The 27,615-nt window shown below is 51.6% G+C and overlaps 1 protein-coding gene across 3 annotated transcripts; it reads right to left on the bottom strand.

The window, feature by feature from the left end:
- Nucleotides 1–1,046: 1,046 nt before the first annotated feature.
- ADAR (adenosine deaminase RNA specific) lies at nucleotides 1,047–24,466 on the bottom strand. Of its 3 annotated transcripts, XM_084769452.1 has the most exons (16): nucleotides 24,343–24,466; nucleotides 19,104–20,265; nucleotides 18,837–18,986; nucleotides 16,787–16,970; nucleotides 15,674–15,822; nucleotides 14,993–15,131; nucleotides 14,539–14,723; nucleotides 9,638–9,863; nucleotides 9,258–9,429; nucleotides 8,559–8,652; nucleotides 7,807–7,929; nucleotides 7,472–7,605; nucleotides 5,031–5,213; nucleotides 4,292–4,404; nucleotides 3,874–4,001; nucleotides 1,047–3,704 (listed from the first exon to the last, which is right to left on the bottom strand). In XM_084769452.1, exons 1-16 carry the CDS (start codon nucleotides 24,368–24,370, stop codon nucleotides 3,458–3,460), a joined length of 3,417 nt encoding a protein of 1,138 aa, XP_084625578.1. In that variant the 5' UTR covers nucleotides 24,371–24,466; the 3' UTR covers nucleotides 1,047–3,457. The 3 variants fall into 3 exon arrangements, with proteins under 3 accessions (XP_084625578.1, XP_084625576.1, XP_084625577.1); XM_084769450.1 differs by having other exon boundaries at nucleotides 18,837–20,265; XM_084769451.1 differs by having other exon boundaries at nucleotides 9,716–9,863; nucleotides 18,837–20,265.
- Nucleotides 24,467–27,615: the final 3,149 nt, after the last annotated feature.

Here is a 27,615-nt window from a genome sequence, read left to right as displayed (position 1 = left end):
CCCTCCATATGGAACCAGCAGGGCCAGGGTGGGCTGGGGCCTCCTCTCCAGCCCATGCTCTGACATTTCCAGGCATCAGTCACCTGGCAGACTCCCACAGCACAGGCTTGATCTGTGTTCAAACCTTGGGGTCCCAGTGAAATTGTGGTGAGCCTCTTTGGGTCGTCAGCTAGGCTTGGAGGAAACTGGCTGCTCTCTTTACATTTGGGGGCCAGGGGTCGACAGAGTCCACCTGTTCATGCTACTCTGACCTGAGCAACATTCCTAGCCCACGAAGTTGGCTGCATCCTCAGAGACTGGAAAATTCTACTTCCTTGCATGTGGACCCAGTGGCTGCCTGAGGACAGAGGCACTTGAAGACCCCAGGACAGCAGGAGCTGTCACTGTGAGCTGCCTTAAAAACTGCTCAGCTCCCCAATCACTGCATTTAAATAGACAGTGAATTATATCGCATTGTGCCCCAAAATATGTCTCTGGGTCTTCTGACCACAGTCATCCCATCCGTCTAAAGGATGATGAAGGAACTATCCTTGGGTTCAAAGGCCAAAGACAGGTCACCCAGGAGATCTGGAGTAAGTTTCTATGTAGGAAGAGATGAAATTCCTTGAAATTGAAGAGGAAGACTCTGGATGTCATGTACAAAGTTAAAAGGTGCAACTGAACGTGTCACGGCCCCTGCTGCGACTCCCTTCCAAAAGGCACATCCAGGCATAGCAGAGGCTGAAGGCTTGTGGGAAGGGAAACACTGGTGAAGTTGGCAGGAACAGTGAGTTTTGAGTCTCAAATGCTGTCTCATTTGGGGGTTTGAAATCCTATATAAGCCCCTCCCCATGAACAAGGAATGACAGTGGGCTCAGACAGGAAAAGGTTTTGAACAGGGGAAGTGCCCAACCCACTGGCACACCACACTACACACTGGGTCAGGCTGTCAGGGCAGCGGGGCCCTTGGACCAGCTGCAGCTGTGGCTTGAGATCTCCAGTGTCACAGGTCGCTGTTTCCAACCTCACCTCCCCGGAGCAACCAAGACAGGAGAAGACAGGAGACCTTCTAACAGTCCTGATGCTTCATTGTTTTTATTTCTGAGGAATGTATACTGTCACTTGTTAAGGGACACAAGAAGGGACCTCATTCATCACAGCACCAAGGCTATGCCTGGGCTCTTCCCTGCCTCTGCTCCTGGAGTGAGTCACTGCCAAAACCCCAAGGCCCTTCAACTTGAGTACAGGAAATAGTTTCAAGCATTGACAATTCTTACACGTGATTATTCAAAGAATGCAAGACAGCCACAGTTCAGACAAATCAACTACAGAAATTATTAAACGGTGTAGAGGGAGGCCCAGCTTCTTAAAGTGAAGAAAACACACACACACACACACACACACACACACACACACACTGAAGAAAACACAGCGGAAGCTCTGCCCTCTGTCCAGTGGGGACCAGAGATGGGGTGTGTGTGTGCCCGTGGCTCACTTCAGCAAGCCCACAGAACGGACACCTTGCTTTCCTCTGCCAGCACAAACCCAGAACCATATGGTTTGCTATGCAGGATCTCGGGAGGGGATGGGGGCGGGGTGCTCTGACCTGGAGAGAGCCCAGTGTGCCTGGCTGAGGAAAGGGTTGCTGAGTTAGCTCTGCCACATGAACGCCCAGGAAGGACCAGAGGGGCCAAAGGAATCAATGGAGAAAAGTCTCTGGCTTTTAGACCCCAGGGGAAGAACTTCCTGCCCAGGCCCGGAAGCCATCACGGCTCTGCTTCAGATGCAGGGGCCAGGACGTACTGTGCCTCCCAGCTGGCACAAGCTGGCGCTACTTTTGAAGTCTGTTGGTAGACCCTCACTTCTGTAGACACTGGTAGTTCCACAGGATGATTTGGTGTTGTGCAAAGACATCCCCAGTTTATTAACACATTGGCTCTTGTGTTGACCAGGTTTGATCATAGGTTGAGGAGACAGTAGCCATAGAATCAAAGTGCAAATGTGATGTTTGTTGTTGGCACTGGGCCAGAGGGTGGGGGAAGCCAGGCAGCACTGAGGGGTAAGCAAGGAAGTGCAGGAAACGACTGAACACACTGGCACAGCTTCCCAGATGGAGCCACAGCATTCAGAGGAAGGAGGTGGGCTTGGTCCCACCGGCGCAGAATGGAACAAGGTCTGGCTATCTGGTTGACTTGGTGCTAGAACCAGACTCTACAGATGCTAAGTCTCCCACATGTCTACAAGTCAATGTCGGGAGGAGGAGTAGTCAAAGGAGCCCACCCCAGAGTCAGAAGCTAGCCTGCCCTGTCACCTACAACACTGCTGTACATATATTGGGATTCCCAATGGGGCAGGGCAGGAAATCCCAGTGCCTTGTGCCCTGCCTATGAACCAGCTTCTGAAGCCATCTGCTAAAATCAAAGTACATTCACTCATGGAAAAATATATTTGCATCTCAAGTCTGCAGTGCAGTTCAGTGTCAACACTCCAGCCTTTCAGAAGCATTAACTTTATACAAGGCTTTGCCAACTTCTGGTGGTATCGGTGCCATGAAAAGATTCCCAAGTAGATCGAAGCATCGCCAACATGACACTTGCATTTACTCTTGCTCAGTCTGGACAGATGATCTGCCCTCCAGGACTTGTCCTTGGCTTTTCACGAATAGCTGGGGCCTGTGCCATGTGGACAGAGCCAGCTTCTGGGAATGCTTTATAGAAGGGCAGATGGGATGTGGTTACATTCTGAAGGAATGTTGGCGCACCCTGGTTAGTGCTCTGTGGGTCCCTACTGGGAGACCTGCTTGCCGTGGACACCTTCCCCAGTACCACTGGCTGGTTCTCAACCTCCTTGCTGCCCAGGAAGGGAAGTTCCTCGGCTGGCCAGCACAGTCTGTTCCTGGGTAGGGCTTACCTGTCCCAAATGCATTTTACCACATTCCGGTTGCCCTACAATCCCTGACCAGTTTCCAACTCCTGCCCTTGTAAACATTTCATCAATCCCCTATGTTCGCCTCTACCCTCTGGGGTGGGGAAGAAGCCTCATCACAGGAAGGGATCCTAGGTGGGAAGGAGGGCAGAGGGGGGGGGGGAAGGGTGGTGTGTGGGGGGGGCAAGTCAGCATAGCAAAGGAAGAGGAGATGAAAACAACCGCCACAGAACTACACCCTTGGGGAGCGGCTCAGGGTGACCCGGGACCATCTATATGCTGCATGTGGAGTGGTAGCACTTCCTCTTCCTTTAATCTCTGCCTCTTCCCTTGGGAAAAGACGGATGGGGGGAAGGCTTGGCCAGACCCCACCTCGAAACCCCAAAGCAAGCAGGATAAACGGGAACCAAAATTCTTGGTACCATCTATTATGGTTTTGCCATTTAAAAAAAGGAGAGGTGGGTGGGTTAAAAACAAAAGCCCCTAAACTCTGGCCCAATGTGATGAGGAATGCCATGACCTCCCTCTGACCCCACAGGAAACACGCCCACTATCAGTCGTTGGGTACTGGACAGAGATAGAAGTTCTTCTCCTCCTGGGGTTTGCTGATCCAGTTCCCATAGCCCATGTCCCGCAGGCTTTTCTTGAAGTAGTTTTTGGCTAAATCGTAGTCTCGGGCAGCTTTCTTGGCCTCACCGTAGGAGAGCTGCAGCAAATCTCTGCGGGCACGGAATGAGCAGAGCTTCTTAAACTGAAGGAAAATGTTCTTCTTGGACACGCGAGACAACTCCTTGCCTGGCCTGCGGCAAACAAAGGCGCCTGTTACTCATCTGGGAGCGGGCGAGGTGGGAGCTAAGGTGTGAATTCTGCACCAGGTTGTTCGCTCTGGAGACTGGCAGGCAGGAGCCTGTCCTTGGGAGGCTGCAGCAAGCCCAGCTGGGCCTCTCCTGGGCCCTCCCGCCTCCTTACCCATCCACGGTGCCTCGGGTGCCATCCAGGATCTCCAGGTCGTAGCCATCGGCCAGGCACCAGTTGACGCTGGTCTCCTTGGTCTTCCCGGACTGCCTTTTGGAATCATATACACTGACTCGGCCAACCTAGGAAGCACAGAGTGACAGGAGGGAGGGAAGCCTTTCAGAGCAAGGGTTTGGGAGAAGAGGCGCAAGCCTTCTGGGTAAGGAGGATGTGGCCCCGAACTTTCTCCTTGTGAGCTGCACTGACTTAACCACAAATCAGATTCACTTCAGACTCAGAGTTTAAGTCCAGATACCGGAAGGGAGGAACACCTTGCACTGGGGACCCCAGCAAAAGCTTCCCTCTCCCCGGTACATAGCTTTGCATAAGAAGGAGGAATGGGTCAAGAACAAACAGCACAGGGTTATGGCACCTTGGGGTGGTTGACAATAAAGGGATAGCGTAGTCCGTCCTCAAATGCATTCCCGTCTCTGGTCACGCGGCAGCAAATAGCACGGGTCAGATGCCCTTGGCTGAAAAGGTAACCTGGGGGAAAACAAAAGCAAGTTTACGCCTGGGTCTGCAGCAAGTGCTACCATGAGGCAGAGCCACACAGAGAGCTGGATGGTGAGAAAAACAGTTCCCTTGATATGAAACGCCTGTGGCCACACGGGTCATCAAATGCCTATGCACAAAACACAGAGTTTTTAGGTTTTAGGTAGGGCAGAGGGCTGGGGAGAAGACAGATGTACAACAATGCAGCTTTAAGAGGTTTCACTGCAGCTGGAAGTGGGGGCGCACACCTTTGATCCCAGCACTCGGGAGGCAGAGGCAGGGGGATCTCTGTGAGTGTGAGGCCAGCCTGGTCTACAAAGTGAGTTCAGGACAGCTAAGGCTACACAGAAAAACCCTATCTTAAAAAGAGAGGGGGGGTTGGTGGGGGGGAGATCTCACTGCACCCTGAGATCCAGTCTGGCATGTCTTTCCTTGACTTGCTACCTCTGCCCATCTTCCCTGTCAGGGCAGACTGGGCATTTAGACCCTGCTCCTAAGGTAAAAATCAAGCTCACTTTGGAAGGGAGAGAAATTAACACAGTACCGCGTGGCCTAGAGTTTGCTGGGATGTGAGCCAATGACATGTGGGTTCCAGCTCTCAGAGTAAGGTCCCTTACCTAGTGTTACAGATTTCAGGTACACCGGCTGCAGGAAGTGAGTCAACAGTGCCCCTTGCAGGCCCAGCACATTCCAGCGTAGAATTTTGTCACTACAGGACATAGTACGGAGTCTTTCCCCAAGCCGGATGCCATCCCACGTGGGTACAATGTCACTGGACTCCACAGGAATTGTGCCTTCCCCTGCACGAGAAACTTGAGTTGGACCGGTGAAGGCTTCTGGACCAAGCCATATCTGGGGCACACTATGTGTGCTCCTGAGATATGAGCCGTTGGCTGCTCATATTTTACAGCACCTACTATGTGTCCAGTACGGTGCTTGGTTTTGAGAATGAGGAGCAGAACTCAAGACTTTGCTTCTTGCTACACTTATGGGATAAAAGGAAAGGGAGAGGGGAAGACACGAAACCAACACACGTGCAGAAACTCTGGATGCACGCTGTGCTCAGACAACGTTAGGGGAGCGATAATGGGGACGGAATAGACACAGAGGGCGGAGGAGTCAAGGGACCTTAGGCTCGAGGGAGAAAGAGCAACTGCAGCGAGTGTTGTAGACCCAGAACAGCAAAGCCAAGGCGCCAAGGCAGCAAGGGAAACAGAGAGTAGGTGCAACCACAGCAGCCGGCTGAGGGCCGCGTGTGCAGTGAGGCCAAGGCCTCCGCCTTTGTAGAGTGCTGTGGGGAACCACATTCACTCAGCTACACTTTCTAGCCTGTTTTATTATTATTATCATTTCATGTGTGTGCGTGTGTGTGTGAAAGTGTGTGTGTAGCAGTGGTGTGCAGGTACTTGTAAGTATGATTTATTTTTGTGTACATGCAAGCAGATGTGCAAGTGTGTGTGTGTGTGTGTGTGTGTGTGTGTGTGTGTAGGCCAGAGGCTGATGTTGGCTGTCTGTCTGTCTGTCTTTCTTGGATCTCCACCTTATTTTTTAAGGCATGGTCTCTAAACATGAGGCGCTAGGCCGATGCCTCCTGCTTCCAGGCCCCCAGCACTGGGGCTATGGGCATTACTGCCACAGATGTGTTCTGGAGATCAGAATTCAAGTCGAGCTAGGCACAGCGGCGCACGCCTGTAATCCCAGCACTCAGGAGGCAGAGGCAGGTGGATCTCTGTGAATTCGAGGCCAGGCCAGCCTGGTCTACAAATTTAAGTCTAGGACAGTGCTACACAGAGAAACCCTGTCTCAAAGAGAGAGAGAGAGAGAGAGAGAGAGAGAGAGAGAGAGAGAGAGAGAGAGAGAGAATTCAAGTCCCTGTGCTATTACACGGCAGACACTTTACCAGCTCACCTGGGCCATCTCCCCGCTCTTGTTTTTTTGTTTTGTTTTTGAGACAGTTTTGCTATATAACCCAAGTACAAATGTTTGCTCCTCCAGTCTTGACCTTCCAAGTCTGGAAGTGTGCCACACCATACAATCCACCCACTTAAACACACAACACACATGAGTTCTCATGCTTGAACCAGCTCTGGAGCACTATCAAGTCACAGAGAAGCCCTCTGCACTAGGACCTCCCTTGGGAGGACATAGGTAACTCTCAGGTCACGTTCTGTCTGGGGATCTGTCTACTCTGTCCCTTTCAGCCATGGAATCACATGATGTGTGTTCTTTTGCGACTTGTTTTTCGGCTAGCATGTTTTCCAGGTCCATGCTGTGGCAGTCGCGGACTTTCTTCCTCTCCATGGCAGATACTAGCTCATCGTTTGGAATAACACTTTACTCATCTCTTTCCCCGGTATGGGCACCTGTGCTCCTTGCATGCCAGACGCTGTGACTGTTGTTAGCACAGGCGCTCTTGCCGCGTGTGTCTGTGGACACACACCGTCTCTCCGTAGGTGACCGCCTACAAGTGGAGCAGGGTTGTATGGCAACTCTGATCACACTTCGAGTGTGTAGGAAAGGACCGTACTGACGTCTGAGGACCAGCTGGATGACACTGGAGTGTGAAGGGCAGGAGTGATGTGAGGAGGCGTTGGACCACAGAAGAGAGGAGAGGATGCAGGAGGGGAGGGCAGGGCCGCAGCAGGAGCTCTGTCAGCTCAGTGGGCCCCACCTCCCGTCAGGGTTTTTCCTTTCTGTATATCCATCCCCCCACCCCCCATCCCCATTACACGAGAGAATTTTTAGCTAGACTCTCTCTTGAGCTCCAGGCACGGCTGCCCTGGAAGCAGTCTGGAGGGCGGTCAGCGGTCCCAGGCTACAGACCACACAGAACCCCCCTACGTCACAGCGCAGACCACGCCCCCACCCCGCCCAGCTCTGGGAGGCAGCGTAGGCCACGCCTCCCGCCCCGCCCAGCTCACTGAAGAGAAACCTACCAGAGAGCTGGCTGGGAGGCAGCGCAGACCACGCACCCACGCACCCCACCCCCCACGCCTCGCTGCCCACTAGCGATCTTGCAGAATCTCTGTAAGTAGAGGGAGGCCCACCCATCACTCACCATTCTCCACCTTGGTGCGAAGCTTGCCTTGCTTGGGATTTTCAAAGACTGGGTAATGGCGGGAGTCTGTGCTTTCCACGGCGCGGTCACTGCATGATTTGTCAAAGAGGGCGCCATCTCCACATGGGGCCGTGCTGCCAAATAATGGCATTAGTTAGGACTTCACCTCCAACCTCACGGGCCTTGAAACCATTTGTTATCAAAGCCAGGGACATATTCTTCAGCCTATATGGGTACTGGGTGGCAGGAATGCCTTTGTCATGTGGAGGCTTACAGTACAAGGTCAGGGTTTGGAGCCAGAGGAACGAATGGACAGCCAAGCCATGGGTACAGACCTGATGTAGAGGTGAAAAGAAACCGTCTTTTTTATCTGAAGCTTCTCTCCTCCCCTGGCAAGCTCAAATATGCTGTTCTTGGCGGTGTGCTGGTTGTACTTCATCAGCTCACTGTAGAGAAACCTACCAGAGGAGAGCTGGCTAGGAGGCAGCGCAGACCACGCCCCCACCCCTCCCAGCTCACTGGGAGGCAGCGCAGACCACGCCCCCGCCCCGCCCCGCCCCGCCCAGCACACTGAAGAGAAACCTACCAGAGAGCTGGCTGGGAGGCAGCGAAGACCACGCACCCACGCACCCCACCTCCCACACCCTGCCCTGGGTTTGAGCACAGGTAAGGAAAGGCCCCCACGGCGCACGGCCTTCAGCTTCTCAGGTGGAAGAGGGACTGGGTGTCCTGAGCAGGAGACCCCTGCGTCTTGTGATAGGTTGCTAGCCTTTGGGTAGCCACACCCGATTCTAGGCAGAAGAAACTGACAGCGCTGGCAGCTGCGTCTCCCTGAAGGTGAGCCAGAGACAGCTGGCAGGGAGCGCGGGCCCCTGTGTACAGGGTCTCACACGGAGGGAAAGCTGCTTCATGCCCAAGGCCTCAGGGGTCACTTTGTTCTGAAAAGACGCAGCTAGGCCACAAAGGGACTGACTGCCCACGACAGGCCTGACAGATGCTGCCAGTTTGCTGGGGTTCAGAGAGGTGAGTGGACCGGGGCTGGACGGGCCCCAGAAGGGCCAGAGGGCCGCCGCACCCGTATGCTTACCTGATGAAGCCCCTCCGGGAGATGATTTCTGCGTGGCAGTCGTTGACTGTCTCTCCCTTCAGGCTGAGAGAGTCCCCTTTCACACAGCGATTCCCTGGGAAGGGCATCGAAACAAAACCGGGGTAATCAAAGCGCTGGTGAAGCAGGTGAAGAGTTCCTGCAGAAACAGCCTCTGGGGACAGACTCTGGGCTGCTTCCTTTAGATTAGGGAGGAGGACCGGATCCCTGCCAGCACATGCTGCATGCAAATCTCAGCACCAGAAAGGCTGAAGCAGGAGGATGGCTGTTTGTGGCTAGCCTGGGCCACACGGTGAGACCCTGCCTCAGTACAAAACAAAATCCCGGAACCAAAGCAAATCCCAGTCAGACCCAAAACTCATTCAAGTCTGAGCTGACCATAGCTAAAATGAACAGAAACCAGTCCTCCTCAACTAAACTGCTGGGGGCCAGACTGGCAGACTTCAAAGACTGGAATATCTGTGTAGTATTTACCTATTAAGCAGTTAATTAAACAACCTTAACAGCTCCAATTCCAATACGTTCTGAATGTCGTATCAGCAACTTGGACGACACTCATTGTATGTGGAGTTTTCTGTCCACATCTGTGGACTTGCTCAGAGTGACTCCGGAGAGAGGACAAGAAGGACCTGCTTCCAGTTATCAAGAGGCTAGCCAGCGTCTGAGGGAGCACTCACTCACCTGTCCCCAGACTGACGACAATACCCATGTCCTCAGCATCTCTCTTCATAACAATGGCGGCCAGGATCTTGCGGCCCAGCAGGGAGGGCTGGAAGCTGTTGGTGAGGGTGTTGAAGCACCTGTGGCTCAGCATGGCTATCTGGTCATGGACGGTGCTGCCGGTGAGAGGAAGCTGTGGGACAGGAGCACGTCAGGACCCCGGAGGCCTGCCAGTGTCCACGGTGCCAGGAGAGGCCTCTTTCCCACCCACATCAGCAACCCTGACATGCACTCTACTGAGACCAAGACGGAAGCCTTGGGGTGAAGAGCCAAATCCTCCCAGGGGCTGGGGAGCAAGCAGACCCCCCCCCAAAGAAAGCAGCAAAAGCAGATGTCTTAACTGTCTTTGGATGTGCATCTGGGGACCTGGAAAGGAGGAGCATAGTTCTTCTGAGACTGGCCCCTGTGACGGGGGTTACCTCTGCGAAACCCAACTGCTCCGCCTTCTCGCTCTCCCCGATCAGGACACGGAGGGCTGCATCCGCTGCGTCTTGCTTGCCTTGCTTCTTGCTGTGTGCACACACGGCTGGAAACCAGCGGCCCCCGACCTTTGCTTGGTAAACAAACCTTTGGGATGAGACTGAGAATGAAGAGGAACAGCCTGGCCCCTGAGGGCTGTGGGGGAGCAGTGCGAACCCTGAGGCTATATGGGAGGACTACTTTTGTTTAGGATGAGGCTGCTCTTGGAAACTCAAGGACTTGCTGGTCTCACTGAGAGGCACTTCTCAGATTTTGGTGACTCATGAATTACATGATTTTTTTTTTTTTTTTTTGCTTTCCATATGTCAGTTCCACTATTTCTTAGTATTTCCCTTTAAACATACCCATCAGAACTATAAACGTATTTTAAAAGTAAATTTCATTTCATTACCATAAATGGGAAAACAGTGCCACTTCACATATATTTTAAGTGACATAAAACTCATAAGATCTTATTAAGTTCTGTCTAGATGCTGTTACCTGCAAAGTCTCTGAGCTGTTCCTTATTAAAAGGGAAGGTGAGAGAGTATTGGAAAAGGTTTCCTTACGGGCTGAGAAGACGGCTCAGTTGGTGAAGTACTTGCCTTGCAAGCACAAGGACCTGAGTTCTATTCCCGCCCCCGCCCCCCAAAAGTCTGGCATGGTGCTGCAGCATACTTGTAAATTCAGCAGTTGGATCCCTGGGGCTTGCTGACTAGCTAACATAGCCTTCTCAAACAAACAACGAACAAAATGGAAAAAAAACAAAAAAAACAAAAAAACCAAACAAACATGGTGACTGAGGAATGACATGGCACCCCACGTCCATGTACACACAAATGAAAAGGGTTCTTCTCAAGTAGAAATGGAGGAGTGACTGTCTTCCCACAGGCCAGGTACTCAGCACTCTCTGACCCTCCACTCCACGACTCATGAGGCCAGGCAAGTGTCTTAGCCCTGCACTGTATTCCTAATACTGTCCGAATTTTATAGTACCCAATTTTGTCTCTTTGTATGCCTCCTGATGGCCTTGGGAAGGTGATTGCAACAAGGTTGGCCTTAGGCCAGGGAGCCAAGCTTTCCTGAGGAATTATTTGTCCCTTTGCAGCAGGCTTGAGTCGGGGAGAGGGGGAGGAGGAAATGGACCTCGGGCTCCAGTGTTCCTGGGGCAGGTTCCCTCCTCCAGATGGAAGCTGGAGCACAGCAGCTTGGAAACCTGCCAGCTTCCCGCCATTTCCTACAGCAAACTCAGCCAGCCCAGCCCAGCCTCTGCCATCGCACAGGGCTCCCACTGTCCACAGTTACTGAGTAGCTGAGCACCTCTGTTCCTCTCTTTGCCCACGCTGGCAGGTCCATCCAGCCAATGGGCAAAACTCGTTACAGTGAGGGCAGCAGGAAAAGGCCTGGGCTGGAAGGCAGCTGGTGTAGGGCCTCTGCCTCTGGAGAGCACAGCTGTGCGGCCATTCTGTCTTTGGAAGGATGACCCCTTGTACAAATATGTTCATGTATGTATGATATGTGATTAAGCTAGTTAATTATGAGGTTAGAATCATAAGGCATGTGAGGCTACTACATGTTAAGAACTAAAAGGTTAGGTGTATGACTTACTCAGACCCGGTCATCCGGGCCACATCTCCAGGGCTCAATAACTACACTCTGCAGTGGACAGGCTTTTCAGCAGAAGTTACGATTTTATTTCTATTTTAAATTGTGTATGGGCATCTGTGCACTGCCTTGGAAGGTCAGATCAGGTGTTGGATCCCTGGGAGCTGGAGTCACAGGTGGTTCTGAGCTGCCTAGAGGATGCTGGGAACTGAACTGGGAACTAGGGTTCTAGTGGGAGCAACCTGCACTCTCAATGCTGAGCCATCTCTCCAGGCCTCAGAGGGCGTAAACAGAGCACAAGAGGAACTACAAACTGTCCTTGGGAGAGGTCTGGGGTCTAGAGCAGCAGAGAAACGCGGTGTAGCCTGGAGGGAAGCAAGATCCTCGGACGATGGAGTGAGGGTTTGTGTAAAGGCTGAGGTCAACAGCCATGACAGGATGCAAGGGAGAGACAGGGAGGAGAAAGCAGATGAGACAACCATTCCTCAAGGGCACAAGCGGAGGGGACCAGGACCTGAGCCAGGAGGAAGGACACCTCCTTCACACGTCCTGACAGATGCAAGGTAGGCAGGTGGCCTGGGCCGGGGAGGATCAAGTCTTTCTGTTTTCTGAAGTGGGAAACAAGGGTCACCAGCTGAGAGCCTCAACAGGGACTCAGTGGAAATCTGAGGTGAAGTCTGGAAGAGCTCTCTCAAAGTAGAAAACGAGCTTTAGCAAAGAAGTGCTAATAAAGGGGCGAGAATGAGAGGACAACTGCGGCTGCGCACAGGCCTCAGTGAGCGCCTGCTGCTTCTGTGGTAAGCACTCACACACTGCAGGGTAGGCCACACCATCCCTCACCGCAGCCCCTTCACTAGCTCTGTCCTTCCCAGGAGATGCACAGTCCAGGACTGCCCGAGGACACCAGACCTGCAGAGCATGGTGCTTGCAGAGGAGCCATGCCGTTCTGCTGTGTAGCATCACCTCAGCTGCTTCCGATACACAGTGAGGTAGAAGTTCTGCATAAGACACTGTTGCCCATCTGACTCGGGGAACAATGAGCATTTGTTCAGGGTAGACACACTGTGTGAGGGTGAAGCTGAGGAGCAAAGCTGGAGGCAACTAAAAGGAAATCCAGTCTCCACTTGGCTAAGTGGATGCAGTTCCAATGGACACAGGCTGCCTGTCCCCTGTCCTGAATCCTTTGTTTTCTCTCAGGCATCACTTCCTGGGAAGAGCCTTCCCCCAAGGGAGCCAAGCTGTGTCAGGACAGATCCTTCTCAGGCCAGTCCAGCCCTTCCACAAGACTTAGCAGGTGTGACCTCATGTTTGTTCGGTGACTGTAAGCTAGCACACTGACATGGGGGCTCTGCAGTGTTGAGTACCTTTTCACTCACTGTTAATCTATTGTTTTCCTGTCTGTGAACATATACATGCCATACTTTGCTTATTGCTTACTTTGTGAGAGTTCCTCTGAACTTAGACTTGAGGTGGTTTTGCGTTTTTTCCTTAGGTGATCTTTTTACTATGCACCAATTTTTCTTCTTGTCAAATTTCCAAGACTTTTCCTTTATGACTTTGTTTTGTGGAAGATTCTAGAAACATCCCTGCATTCCATGTTATTATTATTGTGATTTCACTTATTTCCCATCTAAATCTTGGATTGTTTGGAATTGTGGTGCAGGAAAAGGGGTAGGCAGAAGCCACACATGCACTTGTCTCTTCAGGCACTCCCACTTGCTCCACGGCTATGCCTGCCTATCTGCCAACCCGCTCCCACTGTTCTCACATCTTCTGGGTCACTACACTCACTACTTCTCTTTTTCCTAGCAATTCTTTCTTTCTTGAGAAAGAGTCTCTACATAGCTTTGGCTGTCCTCGTACTCACTATATAGGTAAACTCACAGACCCCTCGCCTCAGCCTCCCGAGAGCTGGGTTTAAAGGTGTGGGCCACCACACCTGCTCCTTCATGGCTGTCCTTAAATATTTATTTTTGATAAGACTCAGAATCAAGTTCTCTAGTTCCAAAATATATTTTATTGGTGAGTGTTTGTAATTTGAAGCATGAAGCTTAATTTAGGGAAATATTTTTGAAATAGATTTTCATGAAACGGGGGTGCAACTCCATCGAATATTTGCTTAGTTGGCACAGGGTCTGGGTTTGGCTTCCACCCACACACACATACGTAAACTGCTTCTCTCATCTGCCTCGCCTATCTGTGACTGGTGTTAACTTGTCACATACTCACATGCTTCCTATTTCTCCCTAGCAGGCCTGTGCTTCTGTATCAGTCTGATTGTCCTGCAGGACGGGGATTTCTTCCACTACCCTTCCCAGTGGCTTATGGCTGACTGGGTAAGTCTGAGTGAACTGGTGTGATGGTGTTTATGTAGAATCCCAACACTTGGGAGGCCGAGGTAGGAGGACAGCAAATTTAAGGCTAGCCTATGTTACATAGTAAGACTAAGAAAAATGAAAATAAAAACAAGATATGGGGTGATGTAGAGGCTCTCTAAGGGGAGCTGGAGAGATAGCTCAGTGGTTAAGAGCACTGGTCACTTTTCCAAAGGACCTGGGTTCAATTCCCAGTATCCACATGTTGGTTCACAACCATCTTGTCTGTAACTCCAGTTCTAAGGGGTTCGACACCCTCTTCCAACCTCCTCAGGCACATTCATGTGAACACACATGAAATAAAAGTAAATAAAAAGGAAGGAAGGAAGGAAGGAAGCTCCAAGATCCTACTTCTGGGTGATGCTAGGCTGCAGCTCAGTGCGCGTATGTGCGTCCATGATGAAGAAGCAGCTGCTTTACTTGTTATTTTATATATATGAGTGCTCTGTATCTGCATGTACACCTGCTTGCCAGAAGGCATCAGGTCCCAGGATAGATGTGGTTGCTGGGAATTGAACTCAGAACCTCTGGAAGAGCAGACTGTGCCCTTAATTGCTGAGCCATCTTCCCAGCCCCTGAATGATTTTTGTAGGAACTAAAATTAGCTCATAAAACTAAAAGGCTCACACCTAGTGAGTGTGGAACAGTGACTAGATTCTCAAGATGGCTGACCTAATGTCTTCATTAGGCTGTTCAGACAGCTTGCCTTCCTTTTATTCACAGTGTGCATCATTTCTTTCCCCGCGGTTACAGGCCACCCTCACCCAGTGGCACACGGTGGTGGCCCGGACTAAGACACTCACTTGGGTTCGTGCGGAGGTCCAGACTGGTCGATCAGCTTGAATTCAGCAGCAAAGCCATGGGAGCGGGCATACTCTAACAGGCCGCCCACAGGGTTGGTGTTCAGGTACCTGACGAGCTCACCAATCCTCCTGATCTTGTTGGGGACCGCAGAGTCGTCAAGTGATTCCGAGTTTGCACCTCCGGACTGAGGGGGAATTAGCAGAAGAGAAACTCAGAAAACTCAGAGGGACTCAAAGACAACCCTACCCGCCCACGTTGTAAAAGATGGCCCGTGAGCTGGGTGTGGTGGCGCACACCCGTCATCCCAGCACTCGGGAGGCAGAGGCAGGCGGATCTCTGTGAGTTCGAGGCCAGCCGACAGCCAGGGCTACATAGAGAAACCCTATCTCAGAAAAGAAAAAGGAAAAGAGCACATAGAAGATGAGCTATAAGCTGAGCTGGACAGTACTGTACCTGGTCATCAGCTGAACTGGCCGCCTCCTCCTGCAGAGCCTTCATGGCTTCCTCTGCCGCCATCTGCTTTGCCACTTTCTTGCTGGGGGCACTCACTGTGGGGAAAGTCTGCGCTCCTACCGCTACACAGTATTGGAACCTTAGAGGAAACAACGGGCAAAGGTCACGATGGCCAGGCTGGGAGCATCTGCCTCACCTTTGCCAGGCTTCCATTCCCCACCACTTGTAGCTCTGACACACACTCTGGGCAGTTACTTTGGCCTTGGATGGCCAGTGCCCCACCCATCTTCTGCCCCCAGTGTCACAGGACCTGGCTAACCATTCAACACGCCAGGGCCATTTGAGTCTCACCCCCTTCAGGAAGTCTTGTGAAGAAGTCTATGCACAGAACCCACAAGGAGGGAGCTACTAAGGCATGCCCAGGTTCTCATCCTTTCTGCCCCTACAGTGACTGCCACACTGTCCACGCTGTGACCCTACCTACCTAGTGTCCCCGGTCCCTTTGAAAGTCTAATCCCAGATTCTCTGCTTCATAGTAGCAGCCAGGCCCTGAGGGGCCCTTTCAGATTGCAACAGGAGAGACCATGCAGAGAACGGACTTCTCATCTCTGCGGCCTCGAGAGAAAGTGTCTTTCCTACTTTGAGGGAGACCCCCACAGGAGACACCACAGTAAGACGTACTTGGGGTCATGGGCAGGGCCTTCTTTGGACAGGAGACGGAATTCACAGGAGTTCCCTAGTTTGTGCATGCACTCGAGCAGTGTGGTAACCGGGCTCTTCCCAGAGAGTAAGGATGTTGCCGAGGAGCTGGGGGGCTGGGACTCTGCTGACTGGAGAAAAGAGAAGAAGAAACCATGAGACAAAACACAGACAACGCACACTCTCCTCAGCTCATCCTAGCAAGGGAGGTGGGGAGGCCGAGGCTTTATTTCCCACTCCTGGCTTGTTGAAACAGTGTCTCCTCTTATAGTTCCCAGGCTAGCCTTGACCCCAAGGTAATCCTCCTGCCGCAGCCGTGCTGCACTTAATTACAGGTAGAGTTACCATGCCCAGCTAAGAATTTCTTTTAGACAACTAAATGTGAGGCGCGGCTTCCAAAGGAGAAGCTGTGGGGACAGGAAGGAGTGAGGTGCCAGCTACAACAGGAGAGTGATGGGTAGTTTAACTGTCAATCAGACACAGGTCAAAACCGTAGGCAAGGGGCCTCGGTGAGGTGCTGTCAGCATCAGACTGGCCTGTAGGCATGTGTGGGAGCTTGTCCTGATTGCTTCGCTGATGTAGGCGAGCCGCCCTAAGTGCCGACAGCCCAGGTAAAGGGCGGTGGAGGCTTTGCTGCTTTTGCTCGCCCTGCCTTCACTCTGACTGAGGCGCTCATCTGCAGTGCTGCTGCCGACTCCCTCACAGCAGAGCCAGCTTGTCTGCGCATTCGAGCAGGTCTCTGGAGGAACAGCTCGGGCCTCAGAGGCAGGTTGGGACAGTTGAGGCACCCAGCCTCAAAGACTCCTGAAATGGCCCCATGAGGCCACCTGACCACACCGTGTGCCAACCTAAGAAATCCTCTTTTAATTATCTGTTCTGTAGGTTCTGTTCTTCCAGAGAACCCTGACTAATTTATGGTCCTGCAAATACAATCACACCAGGACAAGGTGTGTGTGTGTGTGTGTGTGTGTGTGTGTGTGTGTGTGTGTGTGTGTGTGTGTGTGTGTATGTGTATGTGTGTGTGTGCAGCTTCTAGTGCCTGTCAAATGCTGACACAGAACAGCCAAGGGCTGCCCTCCCAGGGAGGACACGCACCTTCTCTGAGTCCTCTTCCATGGGACACTGAGACAACTCTTCTGGTTGTCCACTGGCTTTGGCCTTGGCTTCCCGGAGCAGAATCGCCATGGCCTTCATTGCTGCATCCTGCTTGGCCACTTTCTTGCTGCCGGCTTCAGCTGGGGGAAACTCTCGGCCATTGATGACAACCTGGAATTTAAATCTTGCCAGAGAGTGGTTAAGATGTGTGAGCACCAGGCTGGGTCACCCTTCTGCCCATTCTAAAAGGATCTCTACTCCAGAATGTTCTGCTACTCCAAGTGCCTTTCAGGGTCTCTCTACACAGCCCTGGCTGTCCTGACGCTCAATGTGCAGAGCAGACTGGCCTCAAACTCAGAGATTGCCCTGTATCTGCCTCTTGAGTGTTGGGATTAAAGGTGTGCACCACCACACCCAGTGGTATCTTTTTGTTTTGTTTTAAATCTACTGCGCTCCTGCAAACGTGTGGATGGAGGTCAGAGACAGCTTGTAGGAGCCAGCTCTCTCCTTTCACTACACGGGTTCAGAGGACCGAGCTCAAGTTGTCAAGCTTGGTGGCATGTGTTTTTACTTCTTAAGCCATCTCGCTGGCCCATCTGTTTTTGAGACAGGGTTCTGCTCTGCAGCCCAAGTTGGCCTTGAAATAGACATCCTCTTGCCTCTGCCTCCCAAATGCTGGGATTACAGGGGTGCTGGCTCCCTACCATTTCTTAAAGAAAATAATCAAGTACACAAAAGAGATGGCTGGACAGACCTTTATCCTAGCACAATTGTGTGGATGGGCCTCCTCCATGGAGGTCCTGAAAGACAGCAAAGGTATTGGAGTACTCCTTTTCACATTCCCCAGGAACCCACAGCAGGTCTGTACTGTATCACTGTATGTTGCTCAGTGACGTCTGAGCCAACCATGAGCTCTACAGATAACAGCCGTCTCCTGAGGTTACATGCCACGGGCTACCCACATGGCTCAGTGGGTGAAGCACCTCGCTGCTCAGGCCTGACAACCTGAGTGCAAGCGCTGGAAGCCGCGGCAGAGGGAGAGAAACAGACTCGGGAACATTGTTCCCTGACCTCCTCCACATGAGCGCATGGCACACGAGGCCTGGTCGCAGCTGCTGAGTATACTCAGTGTTCATGGGGTGCTGAAATCGTGCCATGGGATCATTACTCTGACAGTGTCCTTGTCAGTGGGCAATGTGGGCTGTAGAGAAGTTGGTGGCAGCTAGCCTACGCTTGCAGCTACTCAGCCCCAGGGACTTCAATCACAGTGATTCTCTCTCAGGTGCACCTAGCTTGTGCAGTCTGCCTCCTGGTGTACACAATCCATAGTGCAGTAGTTCTCAACGTATGGGCCCTTTGGGGGGAGTCAAACAACCCAACCTTTCACAGGGCTGGCAAGTGAGATACCCCACATATCAGATATTTATGTTAAGGTTCATAGCAGCAACAAAATTATAGTTATGAAGTGGCAGCGGAATACTTTGGTGGTTGGGGGGTCACTGCGACATGGGAACTGCATTACAGGTTCGTAGCCACTGCCACAGTGGAAAGCCTGGCCGGCCCTCTGAACGAGGGAACAACTTCTCTGACTTGCAGCAGCAGCAGGTGCACCTCACCTACCTGTGCTTGACCCACCCTTCCCTCCCCTCCCGGCTGCGGTGGGAAGTCGCTGTTACTCTGCCTGCTCAGCCCATGCACCTCACCTGTTGCTACACTCCTCTCAGCAGCTTCAGTTCAGTGCCAACGGGGACAGAAGTAAACGCTGTGTTACCTCTGGCCTCAGAAGGCAGATATGGATGCACCCGAGCTGGTCATCTCTGAGGAAGAGAACTAGTCTCCCCTTGGTCAGCCAGGATTCTGGCTACCCTGAGGTCTATCATCCCTGACTAGCATTTAGAGAAAGGACCAGTGGAGGAGGATTTAGCCAAAGACGGAAGAGAAAGCAGGCAAGGACTGGCGCCACCAAGGACAGCTCTCGCAGGTGTGCTGAGGTGGTGCGGGAACCGTGTGGCAGGCTCAGTGCGGGCTCCATTCCTAGGTGGTGGCTTACCGAGGTTCATGGGATGGTCCACTCTGCTCTATCAGGTTGAAATCACAGGTCTGACTAGTGAACTGAGCGTACTCTAACAGGCCGCTGACAGGGTTCTTCAGCTGGCACTCAGTCAGTTTCTTGTAGGGTGAACACCGTGGCAGGACAGGGCTGTAGAAGGAGGGCATCTCCATGATGGCTCGGAACTCACCTGGTGCCGTATGGATACTATTCAAGTTATCTGGGATGTCATCTGTGGCCCACTGGCCATGTTCAGAGTCCACATACCCTGCTCTCGAGGGGCCATTGTGGTAAGTGTGTGGCCGGAGTCGCACTGGCCCTGGTCTGGCCTCATGCCTACTTTCATACTTTATCACAGATTCCTGCCCGTTCTCCACTCTTTTGGGGGTTGCCATGCTGCTTGAGGCACCTGAGGGGGGTGAGTGACACGTGGGAAATGAGGTGCTTCTAGTGGCCTCTGGGACAGCAGCTGGGGTAGCTGCAGGAACACTGTGTGCGCTCCTCTTGATCTGCAGCCTCTCACGTTTTTTGTCCGTCAAGTGCCAGACGGGAGGCGTGGCCCCTTGTCTGTAGACATCCCCTTGCCTTTCCAGGTCAAGTAGCACTGCATTCACATCTCGGGCCTTGGTGAGGCCCACGTTCTTAGCCAGGTTTAGGGCAGAGGAGTTTGAAACATTGAACAGGTAGTCACAGATTTGCTCCTTGATCTCAGCCATGTCAAGAAGCTCCGAGGGTCCTTCCAGGTCAGTGGCAGGATCTCCGTCCTCACTGACCAAACCAGGCTCTTCTTGAGGGACTTCTTGGCTACAGTTGTGTGGATTCTTAGCTCCGGGCTGAGTCCACGCCTGATGCGAGGGTGCAAGGCTCCACAGAGGGGGTTTTCCCACTCCTCTGTGTAGCTTCCCCCTTTTCTCCAGAGAGTACAAGATTCTGTTGATGTCCTTCTTCGGCACCCTGAGCTCCCTGGCTAGTACCTGGGCAGTGGTGGCCTTCCCCTCACCAAGCTGCTCCAGGTGGCTGAGGACCTTCTGCTCTGGGTTCTGACTGATGTTCAGCTCCCGGAAGTGTGAGCAAAGGCGGTCAGCACCTCTCCATGGCAGCCTCCTGCTGTGTGGGGGAGGAAGTGGGGATCCTATGTGGAGCCCCTGACTTCTGAGTGTCACACTCCTGGGGAAACCCCGGATTTCCAGTTGCCTGCCTTCGGCAGGTGGCCCTGGGAACCTTGGCCAGTGTCCTGGGAGGAATGGCGGCAGTGACAGGGTCTGCTTTCCAATCAGGGGCACTTCCGGGAGCTGCCCTTTGAGGAACTCTATCTGCTGGAGCTGGAAACTCCTAGGGTGAAACTCGGGACCATGTGGCTGCGGACATATCCACTTGCTATGCTCATAGCTGGGGTCCAGGTAGGATCGTGTCTGGTGAGGGAACACTCCTGCAGAAGACAACACAGAAGTTGACAGAGCTTGAGTTAGAGCCGTACACGAATCTATTAGCCCTCCAGTTTCCGCCTGGGGAAGCTGTTCCTGATCCCTAACAGGAGGAATGGCTGGCTGAGCTATGGCCTGTGTTCTCACTGGGTGACTTTAGTCCACTACTGGCTACTGCTTGCGAGCTCATCAGGGGACACAGAGAGGGAGCAGGTAGCAAGACACAATTCTAGATGCCTTGGCGAGACCCCCAGCAACTTAATTCTTGCCCTTGCAACAGGATTTTAGGGATTTTGGGGGGGGGTACTTTCTATTCACCCCCAACTCGCAGCCAAAAAGTGGCTCAGTGGGTAGGGGCACTTGCCCCAAGACCTGGTGACCTGAGTCTAATCCTGGATATACAAGCAGATACAGCATGCCATATGCACCATCACCCCCATAAATAAATAAATAAATAAATAAATAAATAAATAAATAAAATTAAAAGTAAAAAATAAGCAAATGGTAACTTAGAAACAAACAAATGCAACCCTAAAAGTGGGGAGAGCAGCAGGCCTTGGAGTGCACGAGATCGAGATCAGCCCCTCCAGGACACTCCACAGCCCTTTTGTCTCTAGACCTGTCGTGTGCACGATCTTGACAAGCGGTATTTCAGACAGAAGGAAACAGAAGTGTGCCTGCTTCCCTCCTGCAGCTGAAGGAGGAATGTAACAGCAGGAGCTGGCTTCATGTGGTGAAGGGCCTCAGAGAATTACCTGCCAGGCACCACTGAGGCAGGAGGACAGAATTTGGTTACAGGGAGGCTAGAGAGTTGTGGTCGTCTAGAAGCGGCATGTGGGCCTCCTCCTTCTGCTGGCACCCAGGCACCTGGGTCTACGCAGCACCTCCAGGGTCCTCCTGCCTTCCCCAGCTACCCCAGGGGAAGCTGCCAGGGCCTCCGTGCCGCCAACACCCTGCTGAAGCAGTGCTAATGGTTGTCAGGAGCAGCCCTTTGCGAGCAAAACATGAGCTACACTGGCAGCCTTCCTGGGGAGCCGGGCCCCAGCCTTCTGCTCCCCACCCTGTGATGGTTGGGGATCATACCGTCCTACTCACTGCTGTGGTACCTGATCATGGGTCCCTTAGCTCCTGTGTCACTGACTTCCATCTTCACCTTTCAGCCACATGGTGTCTGTCTAGTGACCCTTACAGTGTCACGATGCTGTAACTTGGGTCACTGCTAAGTCATCAACCCTGAGACTCTTTTCTAGTCCCTGGTAAACATTTTCTAGAAGAGGCTAGATAGAGCCGAGCAGTGTTTGCTGAAGTAAAGTCTGTGCAAACAAGGCCATCCTTGGCTCTTCTCTATGCATCCCCCCACCCCACCCCACCCCCGTAGGGCTGGGACAGAGGTGTGAGGAACAGAATGAGGGGCCCAGTCACACAGCTCAGTAATGGGGACTCTAAGAGACTTCTGATTGCCTCTTTGAGAGAAAATGGAAAAAAGACATTTTCGTTTCAAAGAGGTTAAAGTTAGTTTCTAGATAAATACTCCTTTTTAGACTTTTTTTTTCTTCTTTATTTTATTTTATGTGTATAGGTGTTTTGCCTGCACGCATGTCTGTGCACCACATGTGTGCCTGGTGCACACAAAGGCTAAAGACTCCCCAGAACTGGACATTGTGACCCAAGAGCAGCTACTGTTCTTAACTGCTGAGCCATCTCTAGCCCAAAATAGATTTTTTTAAAATTTACATGGCTATTTTCAGTCAAAATTTGGCAAATATGAATGCCTAGCTACAAAAGAGTTGAAATTGCCATAGACTCATACTATAGAACATTTGTCACAGTTTTTAAACATATGTGTTTGAATACATTTGCATTTTGACTACAAAAAATTGGGTATATGTTAAAAGTGTAAATGGCAGAAAAGTGTAAATGTATGTTATGTGCTCTTCTGTTAAGAAAAAGGGAAAAACCGAAAGAGAGAGAGAGAGAGAGAGAGAGAGAGAGAGAGAGAATGCTAGACTGAGCACAGAAGAAAGGAAACAGTTATGAGTGCACTGAGCTATTCTGAGGAGCTAGGACTAAGAACAGCTGCAGTCAGTCACTTAGTGGGACCGAGTATTCCTGACCCCCCAGTCCCTGCCTGTTCCTTCCCTTCGGGCCTATTTACCATGCAAACTACAGAACAAGCCATCTCCCCCAAATGTGGCCCTCCTAATGTCACCCGGCTCCTGGCTCCCACCTACAGGACCAAGCGTAAGGACAACCATGGAGTACCATACACGCTCCACAGGCTAATACTGTAGAGTGTGTAAAAGCGCATTTCCTTCAAGTCACATGTTTTCAGGCAACAAGAAACAAGCCCTTAAGGCTTTTAGAGGAGGGCTTCTTATAACATACACGAGTAAGGGCCGGGGCGATGACTCAGTGCGTAAAGCGCTTACTGTACAATCTTTTTTTTTTTTTTTTTTTGGTTTTTCGGGACAGGGTCTCTCTGTGTAGCCTTGGGCGTCCTGGACTCACTTTGTAGACCAGGCTGGCCTCGAACTCACAGCGATCCGCCTGCCTCTGCCTCCCGAGTGCTGGGATTAAAGGCGTGCGCCACCATGCCCGGCCTTACAGTTTACTGTACAATCTTAAGGACCTGAGTGTGAATCTCCAGAACTCATTAAAAAAAAAAAAAAAAGCCTGATGTGTGGTATAAACATCAGTAATTGCAGGACTCCCAAGGGCACAGGGGACTAGGATTCCTGGAAGCCCGAAGGCCAGCGACTGTGAAGAAGAAGGTGGAGGCGAGGGCCCTGCCCTTTAACCTCCAGACAGGAGCACATGTATGCTTGCATAGCCACACAATTACAAATTAGCTTTTAGGTTTTTTGGAGACAGGGTCTATGTAGCTTTGGCTAGCCTGGAACTCACAGAGATCCACCTGCCTCTGCTTCCTGAGTGTTGGGATTGAAAGCGTGAGCCACCATGGAGCCCAAAATCAAAAGCTTTAAAAGTGTGCTCATGTGCCAGGCGCGGTGACACACTCCTTTAATCCCAGCACTCGGGAGGCAGAGGCAGGTGGATCGCTGTGAGTTCGAGGCCAGCCTGGTCTACAAAGTGAGTCCAGGACAGCCAAGGCTACACAGAGAAACCCTGTCTTGAAAAACCAAAAATAGATAAATATTTATGTGCTCATGAGTGTGAGAACAAACACACATGCGCGCACACACACACAGATTTAGAATAATAGCACAGCAGTAGCGTATGTGCCTATCAAGCGTGAGGCCATGGGTTCATCCCAAATAGCTTTTTAAATTTTGAGGTATAAACCTGCGTGGGGCTTGCCTGCAAGGCCAGCACTAGCAGGGAAAGACAAGTGGCTCCAGCCTAGGCAACAGATAGAAATTGTCTCAAAAAACAAACCAGCATCATCCAGTCAAGATAAAGAACATTCCTACTTAACAAAAAGTTTTCTCCTTCCCCTCTATCTCCAACCTTTGCCCTACTTCATGCCCTCAGCACCCAAGTATGTTTTCCATCCCTACTGCTTTCCAGAACCAGTGCTCCGCACAGCGAGAACATTCTCTGAAGCTGCGGTTCTTCTGGTCAGACCCTGCAGTTGAGACTCATGTATGGCAGCACAAGAACAGCACATCTCACTTTAGTGCTAAGCCGAATCCCACTGCAGCTTACTCAGTAAGCTGTGGACCGACCTCCTCCTCAGCCACAGTGAACAGAGCAGGACGCCTGCCCCCACTCCCAGGCACTAGTTATTTGAAGGTAATTAAAAATTCCCAGAAAGTTCAAAGAGAGAAAAGAGGAATGGCCCTGAGGTAAGGAAAATTGCTCATGTCGGGCTACAGCGGCTCAGAGAGGTATCAGGGACCTTAACACACAGGGAAAGGTGTCAGCCTGGTCCTGGGTCCTCATCCACTCAGAATCAAGTCCATCTTCTCCCACGCCTCCTTCCTGAGAATCCTCAAAGCTGCAAGAACTCTCTCAACACAAATCCCCAGAAGGGCAGGCAGTTCGGTTTCAGAGGGAGCACACAACCCACGCAACTCATACTCCAGGAGCCGGGAGTGAGGGTGCAGACCCCGCGGACTTACCTGCGGGTCCCCTGCCCCCCTGAGACATAGCGCCGGCTAGGCGGCTAGGCGTAAGATGGCTCCCCAGAGTTCGCTTTCGTTTCCTGGAAAGGCTCCCCCGCCCAACAGTTGGGCCGAGAGGAGGGGTTTGCTTTCAGTCGCAGAGTAACATCCCGCCCACTCCAAGGGCTGGGCGGCCGCAGTCCACACCCACGGCCGTCCTCGCCACACCCCTCGCTAGCTTGGCTGTATTCATACGTTGTCTGAGAGCTGCCGCGCAATTTATTTCAACGACAAGCTTATTTTTGTTCACGGTATTTTGGAAAGCTTCACTCGGGCACTCAACAGCACCCTCTCGGCCCTGGGAGGAAGTTCCTTTTCCGTGTTCAATCCCCACTAACAGGATTTACAAGTCTATCCCTTCCTGGAGTGACCATTGGCCAATGCCCTGTCCCCCTAGCCTGTCCCTCATCCACTCTATTGGCTGTCCTAAACTTCATACCACCTCGTGGATACATTTCCTTCCTTCCTGACTTTTGCATATTCTGTTCTTTGGCCTAGAATGTTCCTCCTTTTCCTTATTTTTGCTTTTTGAGACTTCGTCGGAGGAATTCCACTCCCACATCCTTGGGCACCTAGTGGGTTTGTACATGGTGCAAGTAGGAGCCCCAGCCTGCAGCAGCCTGGGCAAGATGGATGGCTCAAAAGTCACCCGTAGCCATGTCCTTCTGTCGGTCCAGCTGCCTTCGCTGCTGCCCGCGGCTCCCCAGTAGACAGGGCTGTTCTAGCTATGTCCCCTGCTCCAGTTTAGGTGAGCGGGTAACAGGGCACCCAGGTTAGTAAAATAGTGTGAGAAACAGAAACTTCACAGGAGGAAATAAAAAATAACAACCAACACATGAAAAGAGCTTGACCTGGTGCCACGACGGAAGCTCAGTAAAGAAGGCGCGGTGAGTTCCTGTGTTACTGTCCACTCGCCAGTCAGTCATGCACATACGACTGGGCAGATTGGGTAGGAGCGGCCCAAGTCACTGGAGGAAGTCATTACGTAGGAAAACACACCCCATAACTTAACCATTTCATGCATCCAGCAGGATAACCTCTGAAACACTGGAAACAATCAAATGAAAATAAACAAGCATACCAATGTTAGAAGATTGCACAGCAACTCAAATACAACCACACGCACCGGATGGGAAATGGTGCAACAGTACTGAAAGAAGACGTGTAAAGACGTGTAAAGTCCCAAACCAGTCAACCAAGCTGAATCGTGCACTGTGTCAGACCGTTCACCTCCAACGGGGAAGATGTCCGGATGGAAGGAATGTTCAGGAAGCTTCTGATGGTCCCGTTTTTCACCTGGGTAGTGGCTATGTATGTTTGCTTAACTGACTGGTGATACATTCATGTTTACATATATATATGTGTGTGTGTGTGTGTGTGTGTGTGTGTGTGTGTGTGTATGTATGCATGCATGCTATATTCCACAATTTTAAAAGGCAACGAATCAGAACCAACTCTCCCTGTAGTAATTCTAGCCCACCTCACCATGTTCTCTGCTCCGTTCACATGATCTGCATGGGGCCTTACCTCTTGCTTTCTTGGTAAATAATCAGGAAGAATTGGAAGAGCTTTCCTGGCATCTGATGGAGGCAGCTGCCCTCCCAGCCCTCCTGTCCTCTAAACCAAAAGAAGGAAGGGCTCTCAAAGGAGAGAAGTGTCTTTCTCAGCAACTGCCACCTGCAGCCCGCCTCATCCAGACACTGTCTCCTCTCCCTGTACTGTTTATTATTGTTTCTTAGGCAAATGTTCAGAAAACTTGAACAGGCACACACAACGAAAGCCAGCTTTCTGCTTCTCCTGTCAGTTTGTGGGCGCTTACCTTCTCCGGGTGTTTTCCTCGGCTTGAGGGCCCCAGGAACAAAAATGTGGCTGTCCTGTCATGAACAGCTCACTCTCCGAGGAGCCCGGCTGCCTCCTGCCAGGCTCTGAGATAACTTCAGTTCAGCCTGCAATGTACTTAGCTCTGAGGGCTACTCACTACTGCCACCCAATAGTTCAGTTATATCTAAAATAAGGTATCACAAGCCCTCAGCACTGGCAGAAGCCTGGCATCCCTGTGGCTGGGCTCCAGCTCCATGCCTGCCTTCAGGAGCGGCCGCTGGGTTTAGCTGCCAGCCCCCGCTAGCCTTGCTTTAACTCTCTGGTTTGTGATTGTCGCCTGGATTGTTGTAGATTATGTTTAGCCCCACTTGGTGGAAAGATGCATGTTTGTAACAGTTTCTGACTTCACCTTCCCATCACTAGACTCCAGTACACAGATGGCCCCTACAGTACAGTAGCGCTTGCTTGCCTTCAGTGTCGGCTCCCACAGGGGCACCGAGGAAGAAATGGGCTGCCCGGGACCGCATGCTACGTTGAAAGCCAGAAATGTGCTACCAGAGAAAGTAGTGACATAATGAGCTACTAAGTACAAGTGACATTAGTGTTATTTTAATTATTTTAAACTATGTGTGTTTGTCTTAGCATCTGTCCCGATCCCCGGCTGGATGAAGTCTTCAGAGGATATTATGTTGGGTTAATATCCACTTACAGGTGAGTATATACCACATATGTTTTTCTGGGTCTGGGTTACCTCGCTCAGGATGATCTTTTCTATTTCCTGCAATTTGCCTGCAAATTTCAAGATTTCTTTGTTTTAATAGCTGAGTAGTAGTCCACTGTATAGATGTACCACAGTTTCCTTTATCCATTCTTTGGTTGAGGGACATCTCGGGTTGTTTCCAGATTCTGGTTATTAAAAATAAAGTTGCTATGAACGTAGTTGAGCAAATGTCCTTGTTCCGTGTTGGAGCATCTTTCGGGTATATACCTAGGAGTGGTAGCGCTGGGTCTCCCAGTTTTCTTAGAAAGTGCCAGATTCATTTCCAAAGTGGTTGTGTAAATTTGCACTCCTCTGGCAGAGACACTGAGAGTCATATGAAAGAGTGGGGCCCAGAAGGACTCAGAGGGGACAGGAGCTCCATAAGGAGGCCATCAAAGCCAACAAACCTGGGCCCAAACTGATGCACCAACCAAGGACAATGCATGCAGGGAACTGAAACCCCTGTTTAGATGTCGCCCGTGGACAGCTCACTCTCCACATGGCTTCCCTAGTGAGGGGAGCAGGAGCTACCTCTGACACAGACTCTGGTGCCCGAGATTTGATCACTTCCCTTTGGCAGGGCAGTCTTGCAGGGCCACAGAGGAAGAGGATGCAGGCTATCCTAATGAGACTTGATGGGCTGGGGTCAG

The sequence above is a fragment of the Acomys minous genome (assembly GCF_964271855.1).
Source record: "Acomys minous genome assembly, chromosome: 19".
In the NCBI taxonomy this organism is placed as follows: domain Eukaryota; kingdom Metazoa; phylum Chordata; class Mammalia; order Rodentia; family Muridae; genus Acomys; species Acomys minous.
The sequence above is the reverse complement of the archived record's forward strand: the minus strand, read 5'-3'. Positions and strand labels throughout refer to the sequence as shown.